We start from the raw sequence: 22,691 nt of genomic DNA on the forward strand, positions 1-22,691 counted from the left end.
GTTGATAAAATAAGTGCCAGTTGAACAATGAGGTCGATAAAATCAACTTCCCCCCTCCCCACGAAATTTCTGGCCTGGTACCAAAATTTGAAATCATCATCATCATCATTATCATCATCATCATCATCTCCATCATCATCATTGAATGAGAGTGGAGCGCATGCCGTCAAAGTGACACCGAGGTACAGATCTACGAAGCCCCATATACCCGTCATGACTACCCGTCTGAAAAGGCTACACCAGGCAAAGACACACACAAAGACACACACATAGATGCATACATGTATATAAACATATATGACAGGCTTCTTTCGGTTTCCGTCTATCAAAACTGATACAAATAAAATATGAAAGACAAATATTGATCTACTGAGTCAGGTTTGAGCCGGAAATCAATATCCTCAACAGCAACAACAACAACTGGACCAATGGTAATTACAGCAGTAGGATGCTTCCATACTTAACATTGTCGTATTGTCATTCAAGTATACTGAAAGCCTTGCACATTCTTATTTCTACAATGTGCTTGTAAATTATTCATTATCATTGATCAGAAGTACATACTGGCAGACTTTATAGTATGTGCGTGTGTCGGTGCGTGTGTAAATGTATGATGCGCATGCGACGCCTGTGTGTATTTATGTATATGTGTATGTATGTACATAACACATATGTATTATGTGTAATATATGTATATAATTATATGCATGTGCGTGTATGTATATATATATATATATATATATATATAACGCTATTAGGTGTACATGTTTATATGTGTGCGTATATATAGAGATAGATAGATAGATAGATAATTATGTAACAATATCTGTCTATCTATCCCTATATTTTCCTATATATGTATGTATCTGTCGATTTATACCATATTAATGTATGGTATATATGCCCACGCGCGTGTGATTGTGTGTACAACAAAGATAATATCTCTATGTCACGACAGGCAAAAGCAACTTGCATTTCAGGGTAAGAATCGCTCTGAAGTGACTCACAAACTTTAAGGCTTTTCACGCTCATTCAATTGAAATACTTGACTCAGCGTTTACTATCAGCCATTCAACTCTTTGTATGCGCGTGCAGGACACACAATTACATAATACATACTTACGTGCACACATACATACATATACACGCAAGCATACACATAATACATACAAACTCATGCGCTTATATATATATATATATATATATATATATATATATATATATATATATATATATATATATATATATATATATATATTATATACAGGCGTGGGGTGCTTCCCAACCAAGTGGTTTCGGGTAGTTTATATGGAAGCAATTATTCAGCCCAAATAAAAGACCTTGTACGCTTATTTTTCTCTCGCAAATCAAGTGATATTTTTCCAACACCTCCGGTGGTCTTTATAGAGACGATACACTTTTCGGAAATAAAAATTTATCCCGTCCGGAGACTAAACGCATTACGAAATCTTTGAAGAAATTCTAATTAGAATTAAAAGAAATTATAAGTTAAATATTGTATTATAAATGGATAATAAAGTAACCAACTTCTTGGATGTCGCACTTAACCTTAATACTAATCTTCACTACCCATATAGGAAATCCACCCAAAGCCTTCACTACGAAAATACTTTCTTTAATCATCCTAAATCCACACTTAATAGCATGGTGAGGGTCATTTATAACAACACTAGCCACATACTCACACGAACTTAAGCTAAAGAATATACAATATTCATTATCTTGGTCTATGATAGCAGAAGCCCCTTCAAATAACACAATTACGCGTGTATGTAAATTATGTATTAAAGAACCTATTAACATTCTCTCTCGTTATAACTCTACATAACTGAATAAATTCTCTGCATACATTAATCATTAAACTCTATAATTAGCTACATTCCACCTAATATGTATACTCACACCTCCCTTCACCTTCCTCTCAATGAATAATTGCTTCCTTATAATGTACCATATTTTCTAAATTTACTTCTCACAATTTTTGCTATAATATTTCCTCTTCAAACTAACATTAATATCTCTTTATAAAACCAAACGTCCATTTACTCATTATGGCAGTATATGAGATGTGAATCCGTAACTAATACATCCTCCCTGATGAAACGGCTATCGGAGTATCACCACTTAAGTCTTGAAATTGGAGTACCAGCATCTAATCATTGGAAACTTTATCTTCCATCTGGATGCCTTAACATTTCTTTATTCACCTTTTCGCGAGGTTTTACACTTTTATTTTTTGATAATTTTTAAAATACATTTTGAAAATAACTTCTTAATAACTCTGTTAGTTTGTAAGTAAGACGATGTCTTCAATATATACTTTTTAAGATGTTAATATATTTCTATACATCAGTATAGTTTTTCTACCCATATATGTTTATTATATTTTTATATATTTATGTATCTGTACATTTTTTATATATTTAATATTTTAATGCATGATACAAGGCAGCGAGCTGGCAGAAACGTTAGCAGTCCGGGCGAATTTCTTAGTTGTTTTTCGTCTGCGTTTCATTCTGAGTTCAATTTCCGCCGAGGTCGACTTCCCCTTTCGGGATTTCCATTTGAACTTTTTGAAAATCGGTGTAAATCGTTAGCTATATTAATAAAAAAATATTGTAACTATTCTCAGTGCATTTTCAACTTCTATTTTTCCTACACACACACACACACACACACACACACACACACACACACACACACATATATATATATATACGTGGTGGCATGAGTTCCAGGACTAGCTTTGTAGCGCACCAACAAATGGCAGCACTCAGTTGCGTGTGCAACCAATGCAAGCAGTAACCTTCATGAGGCAGTGTGCCGAGTGACATTACGGTGTGTATTTCCCAAGTTGGGAAATTTATGTTTTTGAGATCACGTGTATGCTGTTGTCAGCGATTTCGTCATGGACAGCTAGCTTACAGGGACATAAACCCACTAACACCGGTTGTTAAGAGTTGGGGGAGGAGAAACACAGTGACACACGCACACACAGGCACAAGCACATACCAACACACATCAACACACAAAAACACACACAAACACACACACAAGGACACGCACACAGACACACACGCACAAGGACACACGCACACACAGACAGGCACACACACACATACATACACGAGAACAACTATAAACACATACACACACGCATACACACAAATGCACAACTACACGCAGACAGATAGACACACACACAGACACACACACACACAAACTCACTCATACACATGCACACAGATACACACGCACAGATACAAACACACACACACAAATGCACACGCGAGCACAACTATAAGCACATACACACAAAAACTCATATACGCACACAAGCACACACAGACATACGCACAGCTACAAACACAAACACACACACGTGCGCACTACTACGATCACATACGCAAATACACAGGGATGCACGTCTTCACATTAACACACGCACACACACAAACTAGCAAGCACGTTTAGAGTTGCTTCCCTTGAACACACAGCTCGAATGTGTTCAGTCACATTTCTAACATCTCGTAATTATTACATCCAATCTTCTTTCACCGATTTCTGAAGCTAAAAAATTTATAGATAATCAAACGTGGTATGTTTTAATTAGTTTTTCCTTATTACAAAGGCAATAGACGTTTTAAATAATTACGACACCGAAAAGGGATATTTTCCTGCAGTAATTTAACAATTTAGATCGCATGAGTTACCTCTCCTTAACCTTCAGTTTTCTTACACAATAAATATTTATGTACCATTTAGGAACGTTTTAAAAGGTATTTATAATAACATTTACCGCTGTAGACTCAATATTTGAACAACCAGCATAAAAATCCTTAATTCTGTGTATATTTTAATCATTTAATTAATTAATATATCCAAAAACAAATGTACATTTAAAACAAGATTCAATGTATGTATGTATGTATGTATGTATGTATGTATGTATGTATGTATGTATGTATGTGTGTGTGTATGTATGTATTTCAAGGGATAGTAAGTTCAAAAGAAGCCATGTCCCGCGAAGGTTAACTGTCTCAGAAACGGTAGCAAGGCAGTAATTGATGGCAATTTTATCGAATGTCCTTTTGTAATATGCATGTAAGAAATATGCATTAAATACTATAAAAATATATTGGTTTTTCTTATATATTTGTTTCCCTTAAATGAAATTTCTCTTCTCAAATAGCTGACACACCCTGTACAGATGCACTTAACATATATAAACAGAGAATGCGAGCGATATCCCGCTGCGCAGTTCTTTATTTACTGAAAATAAACCGACTTCAATGCCACCATCTTATATAAACTGTCTGCTTCCGAAAAGTGTTGATGTTACTGGCGTTGGTGGTTTGGTGATGTTGCTGTTGTTATTGTTAGCGTTCGTGGCAGTTGCACTGTTATTGTTGTTAGTGGTGGTTTTCTTGACACTGTTTGTGTTGATGTAGGTGGCATTAGTGTTGCTGGTGCTGAGGTTAGTGTTGTTGTTGTTGGTGGTGCAGTTAATATTAATGCATCAATGATATTGTCAATGGTGTTGGTGTTGGTGTTGGAGGCATCGTAATGGCTGCTATAGGTGTTGTTGATGTTGGTGTGGTAGTCCTCGCGTTAATGTTGTTGTTGATGTTGGCGATAAGCAACGTTCTGTATGTTATAGGTGCAGTTCATGTTTCGCTATCGATGTCGGTGGCGTTCGGGGTAAGTGCTGTGGGACGTGGAACGGCTGTTGTCCTTTGTGGTGATGAGTTGGCAGTGTTTGTGGTAGTGATAGTGGTGCTGTTGCAGTTGTTGGGGGTGGCGTTCCTTGTCATCATAATCGTCGTCGTCGTCGTCATCGTCATCATCATCATCCTCTTCGTCGTCGTTATAATCATCGTCAGCATTACCGTCTCGAGTCCGAAGACTCACAGATCCGATCACTCGGTTTTCATGGCGTACAAGTGACCAAAATAACAGCACCACACCACCTCCACTGTCCTTGAGCAGGACACCTGTCCGTCCCAGGGTTGTGCATTTAAAGCTGAGCGAATTGGAACAACGTGAAATGAAGATATTTTGAACGAAAGTACCACGCACCGCCCGATCCAGAAATCGAAACCATACTTTTGAGATCGTCAGTATAACCCCTTTACCACTAGGCCAACATACACACTCGCAGACACACACATACACACGCACACATACATATATACAGACGTGCACACATACACATGCACGATGGCTTCCTTCATTTCCCGCGTACCAAATCCATTCGCAAAGTTTTGGTCGGCCTAGGGCCAATACAGAAGACGCTTGGCCAAAGCACCGAACAGTGGTACTGAACCTAAGACCATATGTTTGGGAAGCAAGCTTCTAACCCAAGCAGCTATACGCACACTTCTGGCGATAAACCATATGTTAATAATTGATGATGGATGCGAGAATAAATAAACTGGGCAAAGGAAATGGAAACACAAAAGGCTGAATGAGTGCGGAGAAAGAGAGAGAATAGGATGCTTTGACTGAAGTATAAAAGATAAGATAGGAAGGTATTTATGCGTTCAATTTTTCTCTTCTCCACCTTTGTACTTCAACATCATGTCAGTCTAATCTCGGTTTGTTATCTCTTGACTCAGGTAACCAATATCCTGTTACATACAACTGTTAGACTTGATTTATTGTCTGTATAGAAACATGAGGCTGTTTAAAATTAACTTCCGATTCCTCATATCTACATTTATAATCTTACTCACAATAACACACACACACACACACACACACACACACACACACACACACACACACACGTATATATATATATATATATATATATATATATATATATAAAACCATCATCCATACACCCACACATTACAGACGCACACACTTACACAGTTACACATCAACACGTCATCAGCCCCTGTCCACAAGCACACACCTACACACTCTCACATACATACGCACGCGCACCTTCATTTTGGGATCAGTAATAGTTTATTAACCCCCCCTTCTTCCTAGCTCTCATGCCTAACTGCCTTTGTCCAGCCAGCCGCCATGACTGACCGCTAGCTCCTAAAGTTTTTTTCATTCTCCCTCTGTTTGTTTCATCGTGCTCCTTCCTGTTGAAGAGCGTAGGCTCGAAACGTAAAAGACTTTCTCACCTTCCCGGGCATCAGACTAATACACCTGTTTGTTGTTTATACCCCTATTACCAATCATTGAGAGGGAATGTGAAAAAGATTCAGTAATTCACTGAGAAAGTGTGGTGTGTTAGTCTTGAAGAGAGGATTACAGTAAAGCTGATACCGGCTTTGAACCTAACTTGACTGTGTAATTAAGAAGAAATTTCTTTCGGAAGTGGGCGATCCAGTTTCGATCCTACTACTCTGTGAATCATCAGTTTCACTAATCTCTTGGAGTCTGATGTGTGGAAAATATTCTGAGGTCTCTAATGTTAGCAGCTAAAGACGCGCTCAGTCACTGGAGTGGTTCTATGACCCATCATCGGCTGCCAAAGTCAGCAACACTGAAACCAACAATACCCACTGCTGAAGAAAAACAAAGTTAACCGCTGCCTGGAATACAAATCATAGCAAAACAAAACGAAAAGCACAAACACAGGCACAAATATTTCTACGTATCTGAATGTAACTATATATGTGTGAACTTTCACTAAATGGAAACATATCCTCACACTAGACAGATACACAGATGTACATCATAAGTTTTCAACATACATGATTTTGGTATCGAGGTTTTACAATAAACACTCAACTCATACATAAAGAATTGCAAAATACAAATTGAAAACATTTTCCTAATCACCCAATTTGCTTTAACATTTCAAATAAATCACTAACACCATTTTCATTACCATCCAAACCATTAAATATGAGACAGTAAAATATTATCTAACATCTCCTATATCAAATACGAATATAGTTGGAGTGAAGAGAAACAGCTGTTACATCATATCTAAATATAAAACACACGGAAACGTGGAAATTACCCAGTCATGATTGGGTGTCGATGTATAGGAAAGTTCACGATGAAATATTTTCTATGCATTTGTCTTCTCATTGTCGGTAAGTAGCTAAAAGACAAATGTTTTTCTTCTTCATAAACCTTCACATTAATCTCTGCATATCAATTAATCTAACACCCCCACCATATGTATGTATATATATATATATATATATATATATATATATATATATATATATATATATATATATATATATATATATATATATACACACACACACACACACACACACACACACACACACACACACACACACACATACAAGGTAAACTTTTGAGATAAAACCGAAACAATACGAGGTGAAATACAGAATAAACTACTACAAAGAGAACATAACCTTACATTTCGAAAATTTAGTAATGAATACATTTAAGAATCAATTGACTTACAGCTGCCACCATAAGAAGATAAACAAAATGGTAAATGTCTCTGTAAGATATCTAAACTGATGATGCCATTCTCGAGACACTTTCAATACCAGTCAGGATTATTCTTGTATCGTTAACAGAGATGGCTTTCCAGGAATCTGATCCAAATAATAATAATAATAATAATAATAATAATAATAATAATAATAATAATAATAATAATAATAATAATAATAATAATAATAATAATAATACTTTCTGTTATTGGTGACAAAGGCCGAACAGAAAATAAATAGGGACAATAAATTATAAGGGACAAGTGGGGCGCTGAATAATGCCGTGTATACAATAAGTAACACAAGACAATAAGTAACAAAACAAATAAAGACAATTTAACAATAAAAATTCCCCCAAAGGTGGCAGTTCCTCACAGGGACAACTGCAGAATCCCACAGGAGCTGGTTATTCCGACTGTCAGGTGCACCTCAGAAATAATAATTATAATCGAGTGAACAGCATTGAGAGACCTGTAGGAAAATGAGCAACCAAGAAAAAAAAAAGTAATGTTTTGTTGTTCTCGTTAGTCCCTGCAACGACGATATTCGTCTCGTTCCGATACATATATTGTATTTTCTAAAAGTGAGTATACATTTAGTATGATACACAGATGTCGATTCCCAAAATAAATTTACTGATTTTTCCTTCGTTATTATTATTCTCAGTCATATTTGTTTTTTTAAATAAACCCCTTTTACTCTTCTCTTTCTTGTTTCAGTCGTTGGGTTACAGACATGTTGGAGCTTCAACTCACTGAGTAAGCAGATAATAACAATCCGCACTCTTTACTCTAAAGTGTGGTATCTTTTTATCGGATTCTATATATCGAACTGTACAGTCACGTAACATAAACAAAAGCCATATGTTTTTTAAAGAGTAACCTAGACACCATTACCACAGAACACAGCAGCAAAGCCACATATATTACACACACACACACACACACACACACACACACACATATGTATATATATATATATATATATATATATATATATATATATATATATATATATATATATATATATATATATATATGCATTTGCCTATCTGAATGTTTAAGACAAATATCTGAAATTTTTATCTCAGTCCAAATTTTATTAATCTTTAACTCATATACGAGCGGAAAAAACAAACAGTTGTACTATATACTGGAGTTTTATCGCCATTAAAATTCTCGTATATACACACACATATACATGCACACACATGTCTGTAATATACGGTATGGGATGTGTGATATGTTTTAGAGTATTTATAGGATTTTGTACAAGTTTCATGTGAGTGAAATGTATTTAATATATATTCTATGTTTTTTTATTGCCATATTCCATCCGATGAAGAACTCAATCGTAAACGCCGAGGTTAGTGATGTTTTCTACTTACACTACACACCATATAGTTTACGGTATACTTTGCATATTTAGATACCGATCGTAAATAGATAGAATTCTCTCGGTATGCAACTGTAGTGTAGAATGAAGCACAATACATATTGCAGTATTAATAAGAGAAAAGTTATTTCTATATAGCTGGAATACAAGTACTAATTGAAGATATAATAGGATGAAAGTTGTTTATAATAGAAAAATAATCTACAGTATTAATATGGACCCGTTTGTATATTGTTTATATTGCTTTTAATTGTGTTTATTTTTTAAATGCAATATGTATGTACATTCAGGTAGAACAATGTCTAGAAATGTGATGTATTCGTATCGAGAGCGAAAATCGATTCCGTATTAAAATTAGTTCACAAGTGGGCTGAAATCATTGTAAATATTTTAGAAAGTATGTTCGTTATTGCTAGAATAAATAGATGTAGTGTATCTAGATTAACGCCAATCTGCGTTAATCTAGGTATTATCAAGGTGTGTTAGGGTTTAATTTAGTCCCACAGCTAGCTATATCTGAGACTGTGGGAGACGCAAATGTGATGTCTTTTAAGCGTGATCTTCCTTGGATATTTCATAAAGAAGCTACGTTTTATATATGAATAGTTTTAAAATATTGAGTATGAGATATATGGTTGTTATAATTCATTTCTTATTGAAATCTACTTAGTTGTAGCAAAGAGGAAAAGTTTTTCCAGTAGACGTTTTACGTGTTTTAAGATAAATAATATATCAACAGATGTTAATACATATAATTAGTCAATAAATTAGAATATTTTCGGATGTCAATTATAGTCATAATTGTAGTGAGTCACCATTTTATGACTTCTCCAGAGCCAATGTAAAATGGTTGCTAACATAATATAAGATCTAGTTTGTAATATCAATATCTCTCTTAAAATATAGAAGCATCTAATTTGGTATTATTAACACGGCAATTGTTGTTTCTATTTTAGACGAGAGGCCAGTCGTTTTGAGGGGAGGGGGATAGTCAATACTACCGATCCTAGTACATGATGACAACTTTATTTTAACGACTACAGACAAAAGGCAAAGTTGACATCGGCTGAATGGTAATTTAGAACATAAAGAGAGAGAACAAACAGAATTTACTTGTTCCATCGCTCTAACAATTCTATCAACCCTCCGCCCCCACCAATAAGACACGTATTCTGTTGTTTTTAAATCACATCAAGGAACATCAAATAAGTATTAAATTTTAAAATATTGGATTGGTGCATAATTATTGCGGTTTTTTTTTTTTTTAACAAATTTTATTCAACAAAAACAATAACAATGTTTAACAAAAAAACATCTTTAAATGACGGTCTGACCTTCTGCCAAGCAAATGGGAAGCAGTAATTGAAGTAGATGGTGAATATGCTCCGGAATAATCATTTAAAGATGTTTTTGTTACATGTCGGTATTGTTTTTGTTGAATAAAAAGCCGCAATAATTATGCACCAACCCAATAATAATGACATTTGGTTTAAGAAAAATTATCGAAATATAAATAATCATATCTGGGTCAATATATTAAATAATTCATGTATATTTTCGTATTCATATAATATTAAAAAAACAAGGAAATTGTCAGCGGTTTAATAATTAGAAACTGTTAAAGAAAACTAACAAAGCAATCTTCACTCACAACAATTTCTGCTCCACAAACAAAGTCCTGGAAAATCAAATTCCTGGCAACAAACAACTACATCCGATAGTTACTTAGTTTATATTTAATAACGTGGTTCAGACGGGAATTAACTAGTATAATTTAAAAGAATTTCGCAGTATTTGCTTATTAATGTCGTCTAAATATTTCAACGAAAATTTTATATTTGCAGAGTATTTAGGGATGGATTATTGCTTGAGGGAAAAATTTTGCCCCGAAGCCTGGAAAAAATATCCTAGAGGAGCTGATGAAGAAGACGTTGATACGTTCTGTGGGTAGATATCTTTATATTTTATTTTCAGTATTAATATTATACCACGCCGGACAAAATGCTTAACGGCATTCCTTCCAGCTTTGCATTCTGTGGTCGACTATGCTTTTCCTACTTTCGAAGTCGATAAAATAAGTACCAGGTGAATACTGGGGCTGATTTAATGGATTTTCCTCCTGCCCTGAAATTGCTGGCCTTGTGCCATAATTCGAACTCAACTTTACTACAGTAACGCAAAATGTTGAAAATATTAAATTATTTTAATAAACAACTGAATCCTCAATTGATAAAGATTAGTATTTCTTACTAGTGAACACTACTCCAAGTTGTATGAAGTGTAGGCGAATTAAAACACTCAAATAATAGATCAGACATTTTAAACCACGGAAAGATTTGCGCTTAAAATAAACGAATAATAGGCATTTCAAAGTGTCATACATTTTATCAGCCTCGTTATGATTTCTCTTTAGTATAAAAATATTAACTATTTTGTAAAGAATAAAAAGTTTTGAATGGTACAACAATGCACTATAATACAAAAAAATGGACTATATACCTGTTGTAATTTAGTTATCTATAGTCCGATGATATTTCGGAATACAATTCCTTCTTCAGATATTCTTAGATGGAGTCTCTGCTGTGCCGCATAACTTTCTAAAATCATATCAACTGATTTTTGATTGTCTTCCAGACGATTAAGCATGTATATAGCGTGTTCTTGGAAGAAAGGTCCTTGGTGGTGTATTAAAGGGCTGCAATTTGAATACTCGGCTCTTCGCGTCTGTTTTAGTAAGATATATTTTTATTTCTTCACATCGTATTCTTAGAAGTCCTGAAGCAACGAACTAAATTCTAAACTGTAGTTTTTATATAAATTCATATAACACTAACTGGAATTTTTCCATTCATTCAAAATTAGAGTCTTAAAATTATATTACATTATTTTCTATACAATCAACATTTACACAAGCGATGGAGCACAGATAATTTGTTTTAGTGAATTTACATACAATTGTTTATGTTATAAGTCTGTATTCAAATATGTTGATATTTTAAGATGCTAAGAAATTACCGAAGAGAGTTAACTCAACGAATATATCAAATTTGTATGAATATAAAATTAGAATGTGAAAATAGACACGAACAATCTTCATAATAATTGTGTATATTTCTCGCTAAGCTTCTCAGGCAAGTCTGATTGTTTTTTGAAATATTTTGAAACAGATTAAACAGTATGCCTAAAATCTATTCCAGTGTCCAAAGAAAAACCAAAAAGTAGATAACTTCACTTTCACAAGATTTTGAAGAGTTACATTGACAGAAATAACACATTGACTGCAAGGAACAAACCTGAGGTTAGTTATGTGATATTAACACAAATATATATAAACAGGATATCATTACCGCAGGAGCTTCAGCATAATTATTGCCACACAATTTAATCATATATACTCACTATTCAAAACAATGCGATTTCTACACTCATTTTGTAAAACAGGGATGTGTATATAAACTCTCTCTCTCTCTCTCTCTCTCTCTCTCTCTCTCTCTCTCTCTCTCTCTCTCTCTTTCTCTCTCTTTCTCTCTCTCTCACACACACACATACACAAGATCATTAATACGAATATATCATATACCTCAGACTAACAATATTATAAGCAACTTAAGGCTGTGAGCTGGCAGAAACGTTAGCACGCCGGGCGAAATGCTTAGCGGTATATCATCTGTCATTACGTTCTGAGTTCAAATTCCACCGAGGTCGACTTTGCCTTTCATCCTTTCTGGGTCGATAAATTAAGTACCAGTTGTGTACTGGGGTCGATCTAATTGACTTGCCTCCTCCCGTCACTAAAAATCTGGGGCCTTTTTCCTAGAGTAGAAAAGAATATGAAGATTACTATATGTACATCACTATATAACTCTAACAATAATTAGTATGGTATTATACTATATCCGCGACTGTAATATTGTAGTGAAGCTGTTACATAAAGTTTAGTAATATTATTGTCAATTTAACACCAATGCTCAATAGTATATTTAAATGGAAAAACTTTTACAGAAAACGGGTTCAACGAAATGTTCAAACTTTGAACTTTTCAAAAAAAGAAAAAAAAAGAAATGTTTCACAGGAAACGTTTTAATAAAATATTGAGCCTCCAAAAGCTAGAAATTACAAAGGAAAAAATTTAAAAAATTTAATTGACATTTTGTTGCACTTTTTGAAAAAAATAATAATTCTAATATTGAACACTTCTCTTTTCTTTCTCCTCTTTCTTTTTCTTTCTCTATTCCAATTCAAAAAAAAAAAATGATATTTCTAATGAGTGATGAGGTTACGGAATTATAGTGAAGGCTCGTTTGAGCTCGACCCAAAATTTTGTAGGGTCGATTATGTACAGGTAAACCTTTTTGATTAATCTTAACCAAATTCTCTCCAATACAGATATTATAAGCCTTGTTTTCTATTCACATTACAGTTCATATTCCTGTCAGCAATCAGTTCTGAAGATTTGAATTAGAAAAATACTGAAACAACGCATATATATGTAAATAAAACTATAATAAATATGTCAATGTTTTGTAGTTTTGATTGAATGTGAAAACATGACAAATGTATTTCTTTGGAATTTCTGCGTTTTGAGTACAAAAGATCGTGGCGTGTTCTGTGAAAATTGAATAATACTTAACTAATTTTATTTCTTTCATTCGGTAGATATATTGAGATATAGTAGAATAGTTTATTCGGTTTAGAAATTTAAATGAGTGTATATGATGTTTAAAACTGCTTTTGAAATGGTATTCTGTGAAATCGAAATAACTCTACTTGGTATGAATAAAGTAAGCCACTTTTCCAGCAAATGCTTTGCCCGATATCCTTTAAACTGTGTCAGTTTTTTCTAACTGAAGGTTAAGAGCCATATCTAGTCAAGTTTAAATTTGAAAATAAGATATTGTAGAAAATGAGCCGTAATCTGTTACGGTAATGCCAATTGTGGTGTTTGGTCTCACGGCTATTCTTTATATTGGACAAATTATACAAGTTGCCCAAGAATACGCGTGAGATCAAACACTACATTTGGTATTACCGTCAGAGATTAGGTAAATATGACGTAATCTGGTATACTTCTCATTTCAATACCGCGGGAGCTACTAGTATCTATAATAAACTGTTCTACTTATCTACGTCTTAGAGAAAATCTTCTCTCTTTCTAGCTGGTACCAACGTAAAAGAAAACTTAGAATTTTGTACTCAACCGTTCCTAATCTAGGGATTATAACGGTAAGATTATATAAGCGGAATATTACATTAGCTCGAACTAATAAACGAATTAGAGTTAATAAGAATAGAAATATAAATCTGATCGAAAATACTCACACAACTGCGACTACCTTAAATTGTAATACTAATGATACTAAAGGCAGCAATGACGTTAGTAATAATATTAATAGTAAGTCGAGATAGTTCTGACCTCTAAGTAATAACAACTTCGTTGGCCTACGCTTGGATACACATACTATCAGGGGCTAGCGTTCTAATGCGGTTGAATTGATTATCAGCTAATCTACACTTGACCTTCTTTTGATACCAATTGCGGTGGAGCTGAATAACAGCCACATTGTGAATGCAGGTCATGAAACTGACTAGTATAGTGCTTATATAGATGATGGAAAAGATGAAAATGTGAGGGATAGTGACCCACTGAACGATATTAATATCATCCATGATGTGAACGAAATTAATGTACTTTATTGTTATGGATTAACACTGGTATTGATACTTTGAGCTATTCAACTGCTCTTAATTTGCATCGAGCGGTAATAATAGTAGTGATAGTATTAGGAATAATGATGCTGGTAATAGCAGCGGTAACAACAACGGTGATAGCTGTAAATCGAGTAATTATAATATGAAGAAGAAGAAGAAGAAAAGGAAGAAGATGAAGAAGAAGAAGACGAAGAATAAGAAGAAAAGGAAAAAGAAGACGAATGAGAAGAAGAAAAGGAAGAAGACGAAGCCAAAGAAGAAGAAGAACAACAACAACAACAGCAACAACATCCACGGAAACAATTATGTTAATAGTAATAATTCTTCCTATCATAGTTACATGGCCTGAAACTATGTGGAAGTGAGCAAGTCAGTTACATCGATTCCAGTGCGTAACTTGTACGTATTTCATCGACTCCGAAAAATGAAAGGCAAAGTTGACCTCGGTGGGATTTGAACTCAGAACTCAAAGACAGAAGAAATGCCTCTAAGCATTTTGCCCGGCGTGTGCTAACGACTCTGCAAGCTCGCCGACTTATTTTGTTAATAGTAATAATGATAACAGATATGACATAAATGGTAATGGTACGACTCCGAAGAAATGCAATTGTCGGGACCGAGTTAAATGTCCGCTTAAATGAAGCTGTCTCACAATGAATATCATTTACAAATGTATCACAAAAACCAATACTAATACCTACACCCGCATAGGCAGTACATCACCTGCCTTCAGAGTAAGATTACGTAATCACCTTTAAGTTAACTTAGACAACCTTGTAAGCCCCCGACCCTGCTCCCTAGCTTATATGTTGGCAATCTTATATCGGATGTAATGTGACGGTATTAGGTAGTATTTCAGCTTACGTGAACATATCTGCTAACTCACGCCTATATTCCCCCTTGCTCTTAATGATTTTACCATGTCTAATTATCTTCACATGTTTTAATATAACTCTTTTATTGGATAGCACTGTAACGCTTATGTTTATCAGCAAATAAAACGTCTGAAAGAAATCTGTGTTATTGTTTATACACACATACATTCATACACAGTCACACACACACGCTCTCTATCTCTCTCTCTCTCTCTCTCTCTCTCTCACACACACACACACACACCCATTGATACATAAATGTTATATTTCAACATCTCACTTAGTTAAACCATTAAAGGTATAACAATAAAATATTAGAAAAAACTACATGGGGCAAATATAAGCTGGTTGTAGTGAGGAGAAACAGCTGTTACATTATTTCTAAATATAAAAGACATGGAGAAAGGTAAGAGAACATTTCATGATCGGACGGTCATTGAAAAGGAAAAATCCACGATGAAATATTCTCCGTATTTTCTTTTTATTATCGGTAAGTAATTACAAGACAAACGTTTTTATCTTCATAAATGTTTCTATTTAATATGCGGTTATCATTTAATCTACCACACACACACACACGCACACACACACACACACTCACATACACACAATTATATACACATACATAATCATATACATATGTGTGTGTATATATATATATATATATATATAATATATATATATATATATATATATATATATATATATATATATATATATATATATATATATATATATATATATATATATATATATATATATATATATGTATATATATATATATATGTATATATATGTATATATAAGTGTGTGCATTAGTTTGTGTGCGTGTTTTTCTTTTGTGTGTATGTGTACATAGCACACATATTCGAAACCTTTCAAGCTTTATATTTAAACAAGTTTTTGCAGAATGAAATTTTGATGGGATGTAAAAGTCTCTGCTTTAACTTAATACTGTTTTAATCGCCTTCACCACGATTTTACCATTCGGCTGTTACCCACCGATATCGGTAAAATAATTATTCATGATTGCTTGTATATATCGAGAAAAGAAATTCGTTCGAGAAGGCTGCACGTTCATGACAAACCTCGTGAAGGGCGAAATATATCTAATATTCTCATGACTTACTGCTGTGATGACGTTCGTTTAGCTTAGATACATATTACTGTTTAAACACAACATTGCTATGAAGAAATTTTTACTCATCCAATTCTACAAACTCATGTCTTCAAATGATGTGTATGAATTGTATAAATTTCCTATGATATATATATGCCGAGTTGCAGATTAAATTTTCATTATTATAACCCGTTATTATATTTCTCGATCTTTTTCAGCGTTCCCTGTTTTTATTCTTCTACTTATTTTAGTCAATGGACTTCAGACATTTCGGGGGATGCGTCTGCCGAGTAAGGAGATAATGACTCAATCTATTTAAATGTGGTATTGTTTATCAAACATTAATTTTAAAAAATCCAACGTTTTCTATGGCGTGTCAACCGAAATACGCACGACAATAGAAGCAGAAGCACACATACGCACACATACTCACACTCGCACACACACGCACACACACACACACACACACTCACACATTTATGTACATATATACATATACATCTACACGTATATATACATACACAGATATATATACATATATATATATGTATATACATACATATACATATAAATATACATATATATACATATATACATAAATATATATGTGTATACATACATACATACATACATATATGTATATATATATATATATATATATATATATATATATATATATATATATATATATATATATATATATATATATATATATATATATATATATAAAGATAATAAGAGTGAAAAAACTACAGAAGGCTTGTGTTACATGGTTAAAGTATATATTTAAATTATGTCAGAAAAATGTTATAAAATCTTTTTGGTATATAAACATTGTATTTTAAGAAATAACCGGTTTCGTGTTGTCTTTTCAAATTTCTCTACTTCATTGTAACGTGTTCGCTTCAGTCTGAAAAAGAAGAGTTCTAGATAGGGGGAAAAATATAGAACAAAACCATGGTAAATTAATCAAATTCTACCACCTCCTAGATTTCGATTATCTCCCCTATACCGGAATAAATCCCTAATTACCTCCCCCTATCTAGAACTCTTCTTTTTCAGACTGAAGCGAACGCGTTACAATGAAGTAGAGAAATTTGAAAAGACAACACGAAACCGGCTATTTCTCAAAATACAATGTTTATATACCAAAAAGATTTTATAACATTTTTCTGACATAAGTTAAATATATACTTTAACCATGTAACACAAGCCTTCTGTAGTTTTTTCACTATTATTATCTTTTATACATCCAACCACGTGCTTTCACATACCAACTTTCTCACCTATATATATATATATATATATATATATATATATATATATATATATATATATATATATATATATTACGAGAGCTTATTATAATTTGATTATCACTGTAGTGTATATTATTTGAACTTCTGCCTGTTTTTTTTAATTATTCAATGTTGTAATACTTCTTATTGTTTGATGAGAAACTAATAAACTTCTTACAATATATGCAATGAATATATATTACATACATAGCCTGTGTTCTATCTATCTATCTATCTATCTATCTATCTATCTATCTATCTATCTATCTATCTATCTATCAATCAAATCTAGTTGTGTAATTCATGTATATATTTCAGATTATATTCTACAATATATGCTGACAGGTAAACCATTTCCAGAAGATAAAGGTTAGTAAACTCTTTTTTACTTAGAAAATGATCATAATGTTGCTTTATGTTAGTTATTTTTAATATAGTTTGTGAGATGCACCTCTGTACGGTATTATTGCTCAAAGAGATAGCTTTCAAAACTGTTTCAGGATATTTCTTCAGAACAGTTGTCATAACTTCTCGAATGACTGGCGCGATCAAAGTTTTCTCAGTCGTATGAGTTTTGCCTGCCAACGTCACTGTTATGTGCCGCAGCAGCAAACATGTCGTAAAGTTGTGTCCTTGCTACTTTTGTCAGGCAAATCTTTGAAATAGCTCATATGTTTATCGGCTTTATTGGGATGCAACATCTTGAAATGAATATTTTAATTTCGTGACCTCGGATGGATGGAAAGCAAATGCGACATTATCTGAATATGAACTTGGAATGTAAAGAGCGAGAAGAATTATCACAGAGCATTTTTTTTCTGTTGCTATCACAATTCTGTTAATCCAACAGTACGAAACTGACAATTTCCAGCTGATGTCGTGGATTCAGACCGGAATTAGTATAATTTATACTATATTTCTTAATATTCATTCAGTCTGAAAGAATATTAAATAATAATTTTTAATTTACAGATTTTCCTGTCGTGGGCCATTGCTTGGATGAAACATATTGCCCAGAAGCTGAGAAAAAGTATCCTTCAGATTTTAACATCGAAAGTTTCTGCTTGTACATATCATTTTTATTCCCACTCTTATTTCTCATTTAAATAAGCATTGCATCATAATCTCTTAAAAACTTATATTTCTTTATTGAGCAGACCGCTAAATGTTTGTCAGAGTGTGGGCGAATTTAAATATTACACACACGACCAGATATCATAAAACAAAGAAATGCAAATTATACCACGAAAAGATTTGCCCACAAATATCAAACATATAACGCCATACATTTTAAAATGGTACACATTTTATCAACTTCATTATGATTTCTTGTTTGTAGCAAAAAATAATACAAAATATTGCCAGATATATTCAGTATAATTTTTTAAAAATTATATCGAGCGAATTCTGTTTGTCTTGCAGACGTATATTAATGTATACAGATTGTGCCAGGAAGATTGAAGATCTGCAGTGCATTAAGGAGCTGAATGCTTATTACAAGTTCTTTGACTTCTGTCATTGTAAGAGATTTATGTTTCTTTGCAAAGTATGGTAAGAAATCGTGAAGAAGAGAGCTTAATTAGTGACGCTAAATTAATGATGATGTAAATTCAATTACCACAGATGTGAATTTTCCTTTTAGTTCATAATTAAACGGTTAAATATATTAGATTATTTTCTATATAATTAATACTTAAACGATGGAGTATCAAAGATCTGCTTAGTGTATCATGTTTTGCCTGTTGCTATTATTTCATATAAATTATATGGGTTAAATGTAGATACAAAGAAAGTTTGAGGTTGAAAAAAAACTTGAAGTACCATTATAGGAAAATTTATCAGATTTGCAGGAATGCATGGGAAAATAACTTCCATCAACCCCTAGAATCTTTGTGTTTTCATTTCACGCTAAACAGCTCGGAAAGGTTTAATTCATTTCTGAAGTATCAATCTAAAATTAATTTCACATATCATATATTCATTCCAGTATAAAAAACAGAAGTTCATATGATGTTTCGCTTTATTCTACTACATTAAGCAGCATATTAGATATAAAATACTTATTTGCCTAATGGAAGAATTGAATATTAAATCAAAGTATATTTTGATGTAAGAATATTTATCAAAATACATTTGTATTTTATATTCGTACTTCATTATCACAACGTTTTCAGTTGAATATTATTAACACAGTCTAGACGTACTCTAGTCTAAATGACAGTTGACAGTTAGACTGGTTTAAGAAACATAATACCAACAGGATATTATTACTAAAATATCTGTAATGTAGCTTATTTCCACAAAATATGTCATATATACTCACTATTAAATGTAATGTAGTTTCTACACTCCTGGTGTAAAGCAGTGATGTATACATACATATGGCAATACATACATACATACATACATACATACATACATACATACGTACATACATACATACACACATACATACGTACATACATACATACATACATACATACGTACATACATACATACATACATACATACATACATACCTTCATGATGATGATGATGATGATGATGATGATGATAATAATAATAATAATAATAATAATAATAATAATAATAATAATAATAATAATAATAATAATAAGTCAAAATTAAAAGAAGAGTGCCATTTGCTATCTCGTGAACAATATTTCGACATCTTGCGTGTCTTCCACTGGTTCAAAAAATAAATTTGTCAATCTACTTCATTTTCGTTTATATAGAAAGGATTGAGGTAACTCCTCCTGAAGATATAGAGTCAAAATTAAAAGAAGAGTGCCATTTGCTATCTCGTGAACAATATTTCGACATCTTGCGTGTCTTCCACTGGTTCAAAAAATAAATTTGTCAATCTACTTCATTTTCGTTTATATAGAAAGGATTGAGGTAACTCCTCCTGAAGATATAGAGTCAAAATTAAAAGAAGAGTGCCATTTGCTATCTCGTGAACAATATTTCGACATCTTGCGTGTCTTCCACTGGTTCAAAAAATAAATTTGTCAATCTACTTCATTTTCGTTTATATAGAAAGGATTGAGGTAACTCCTCCTGAAGATATAGAGTCAAAATTAAAAGAAGAGTGCCATTTGCTATCTCGTGAACAATATTTCGACATCTTGCGTGTAATTTTAACTCTATATCTTCAGGAGGAGTTACCTCAATCCTTTCTATATAAACGAAAATGAAGTAGATTGATAAATTTATTTTTTGAACCAGTGGAAGACACGCAAGATGTCGAAATATTGTTCACGAGATAGCAAATGTCACTCTTCTTTTAATTTTGACTCTATATCTTCAGGAGGAGTTACCTCAATCCTTTCTATATAAATAATAATAATAATAATAATATTTCTAACTAAATCCCCCTCTATTCTATTTCTTTCTACCGCCAAAGCTTTAATGGTTTCTACTATAATTTCTCTTTCAAGAGCAAAGCACCATTTACTGTTGACGATTGCCTCCGTCAACGACCGATTAACTAGTTCACTAATCCAGTCTCTGTAACCTTGATACGCCGGTAACGATGCCTTCAGCTTCTAGTAACCGTAACTGGGACCCTGTCTACGAAGCCTATCCAATTCGACCGTATAATAAATAAGTGGAAATTTTACCCGTGAGTGTGTTAAATTATAAGGCACCAAAAGAGAATAACTCTCCCCAGACACGACCGTATATATTATTAATGTTTTGTAAAATGATACATTAAGGATTTTTTAGTAAGTACTACCGGATTCCTTGAATCCATATATTGTGAATTGGATTTACGCACCGCCCCCCACACACAGGCATAAAACCATTAATACAAATATATCGTGCATTTTAGAAAAACAACATTATAAACAATTTCTTCAGTCATGTGATACAGTTTCCTATATGCATAACACTCAATAATTGTTACAATTGGTATATTATACACAAGTACAGAAAATGTAATATTGCAGAAAAGTTGTTACATTAATTTCAGAAATACTATTGTCAACTTAACACCAACACTCAATACTTATGTACAGGAAAATCTCTTTGGTTAATTTTAACTTAATTCCCTCCAATACAGATGTTGTAATAAGCATTCTTTTCTCTTCTCATTACAGTTCATATTCCTGTCAATTCCGAAGTTGTGAATAAGAAGTGTAAAAAATCAATACATGTATACATAAATAAAAATATAATAAATATATTGGTGTTGTCTTGTAATTTTGGTTGAATTTTGTGGAAACATGAGAAAGGGATTTCTATTGAATATCTCAAGTTTGAGTCAAGTTAGAGTCGGGGATGAGTTTGGTTGTGTGCGTGGGATTTCCGTGAGTCTTAACTGTGGAATTAAGTGTAAAGATTTAATGACACTTAAGAACAATGAAATACTTACTGAACGAAAAATAACAGCAACAGCGATGACGACGATGACAATAATAATAATAATGATAATAATAATAATAATAATAATAATAATAATAATAATAATAATAATAATAATAATAATAATGGAATAAAAACAGAAAAAAAGATGGTATAAGCACACGCCAGAAAAAGGTCACAGAAAAGGAGAAAGCAACCATACACTGGGATATGCCAATACGCACAGATAGAGAAATTAAGGCCAATAGGCCAGATATAGTTATCAGTGATCATGAAGAAAAAAAAAATGCTTTCTAATTGATGTATCAATACCAGTAGATAACAACGTTTCCTTAAAAGAAATGGAGAAACTTTCAAAATACAAAGACCTGGAAATAGGGGTAACTCGAATGTGGAATCTAAAAACATAAACAATTCCTATCATAGTAGGCGCCTTAGGTATAATAAAAAATAT

At 32.9% G+C, this 22,691-nt stretch overlaps 2 protein-coding genes across 3 annotated transcripts; both read left to right on the forward strand.

Moving 5' to 3' along the window:
- Positions 1-6,970: 6,970 nt before the first annotated feature.
- Positions 6,971-13,378, forward strand: LOC128249908 (uncharacterized). Of its 2 annotated transcripts, XM_052974500.2 has the most exons (7): positions 6,972-7,088; positions 8,192-8,230; positions 8,817-8,837; positions 10,712-10,814; positions 11,502-11,599; positions 12,065-12,165; positions 13,288-13,378. In XM_052974500.2, exons 1-6 carry the CDS (start codon positions 7,019-7,021, stop codon positions 12,091-12,093), a joined length of 360 nt encoding a protein of 119 aa, XP_052830460.1. In that variant the 5' UTR covers positions 6,972-7,018; the 3' UTR covers positions 12,094-12,165; positions 13,288-13,378. The 2 variants fall into 2 exon arrangements, with proteins under 2 accessions (XP_052830461.1, XP_052830460.1); XM_052974501.2 differs by lacking the exon at positions 8,817-8,837 and having other exon boundaries at positions 6,971-7,088.
- A 2,371-nt stretch (positions 13,379-15,749) lies between these two features.
- On the forward strand, positions 15,750-22,085 carry LOC128249863 (uncharacterized). Its single transcript, XM_089365546.1, has 6 exons — positions 15,750-15,941; positions 16,790-16,861; positions 18,188-18,238; positions 18,842-18,899; positions 19,292-19,389; positions 21,973-22,085. Exons 1-6 carry the CDS (start codon positions 15,848-15,850, stop codon positions 22,083-22,085), a joined length of 486 nt encoding a protein of 161 aa, XP_089221672.1. The 5' UTR covers positions 15,750-15,847.
- The last annotated feature ends 606 nt before the right edge of the window (positions 22,086-22,691 follow it).

The sequence above is a fragment of the Octopus bimaculoides genome, chromosome 18, assembly GCF_046866305.1.
Source record: "Octopus bimaculoides isolate indiv1 chromosome 18, ASM4686630v1, whole genome shotgun sequence".
In the NCBI taxonomy this organism is placed as follows: domain Eukaryota; kingdom Metazoa; phylum Mollusca; class Cephalopoda; order Octopoda; family Octopodidae; genus Octopus; species Octopus bimaculoides.

Bases quoted from the DNA above. Each gene is read 5' to 3' on its own strand.
- LOC128249908 (XM_052974500.2), top strand. From the start codon at position 7,019: ATGATTGGGTGTCGATGTATAGGAAAGTTCACGATGAAATATTTTCTA. The intron at 8,231-8,816 runs GTAAGCAGATAA...CATCCGATGAAG, and splicing joins TTGGAGCTTCAACTCACTGA to AACTCAATCGTAAACGCCGA. The intron at 10,815-11,501 runs GTAGATATCTTT...ATTGTCTTCCAG, and splicing joins GACGTTGATACGTTCTGTGG to ACGATTAAGCATGTATATAG.
- LOC128249863 (XM_089365546.1), top strand. From the start codon at position 15,848: ATGGAGAAAGGTAAGAGAACATTTCATGATCGGACGGTCATTGAAAAG. The intron at 15,942-16,789 runs GTAAGTAATTAC...GATCTTTTTCAG, and splicing joins GTATTTTCTTTTTATTATCG to CGTTCCCTGTTTTTATTCTT. The intron at 18,239-18,841 runs GTTAGTAAACTC...TTTAATTTACAG, and splicing joins ACCATTTCCAGAAGATAAAG to ATTTTCCTGTCGTGGGCCAT.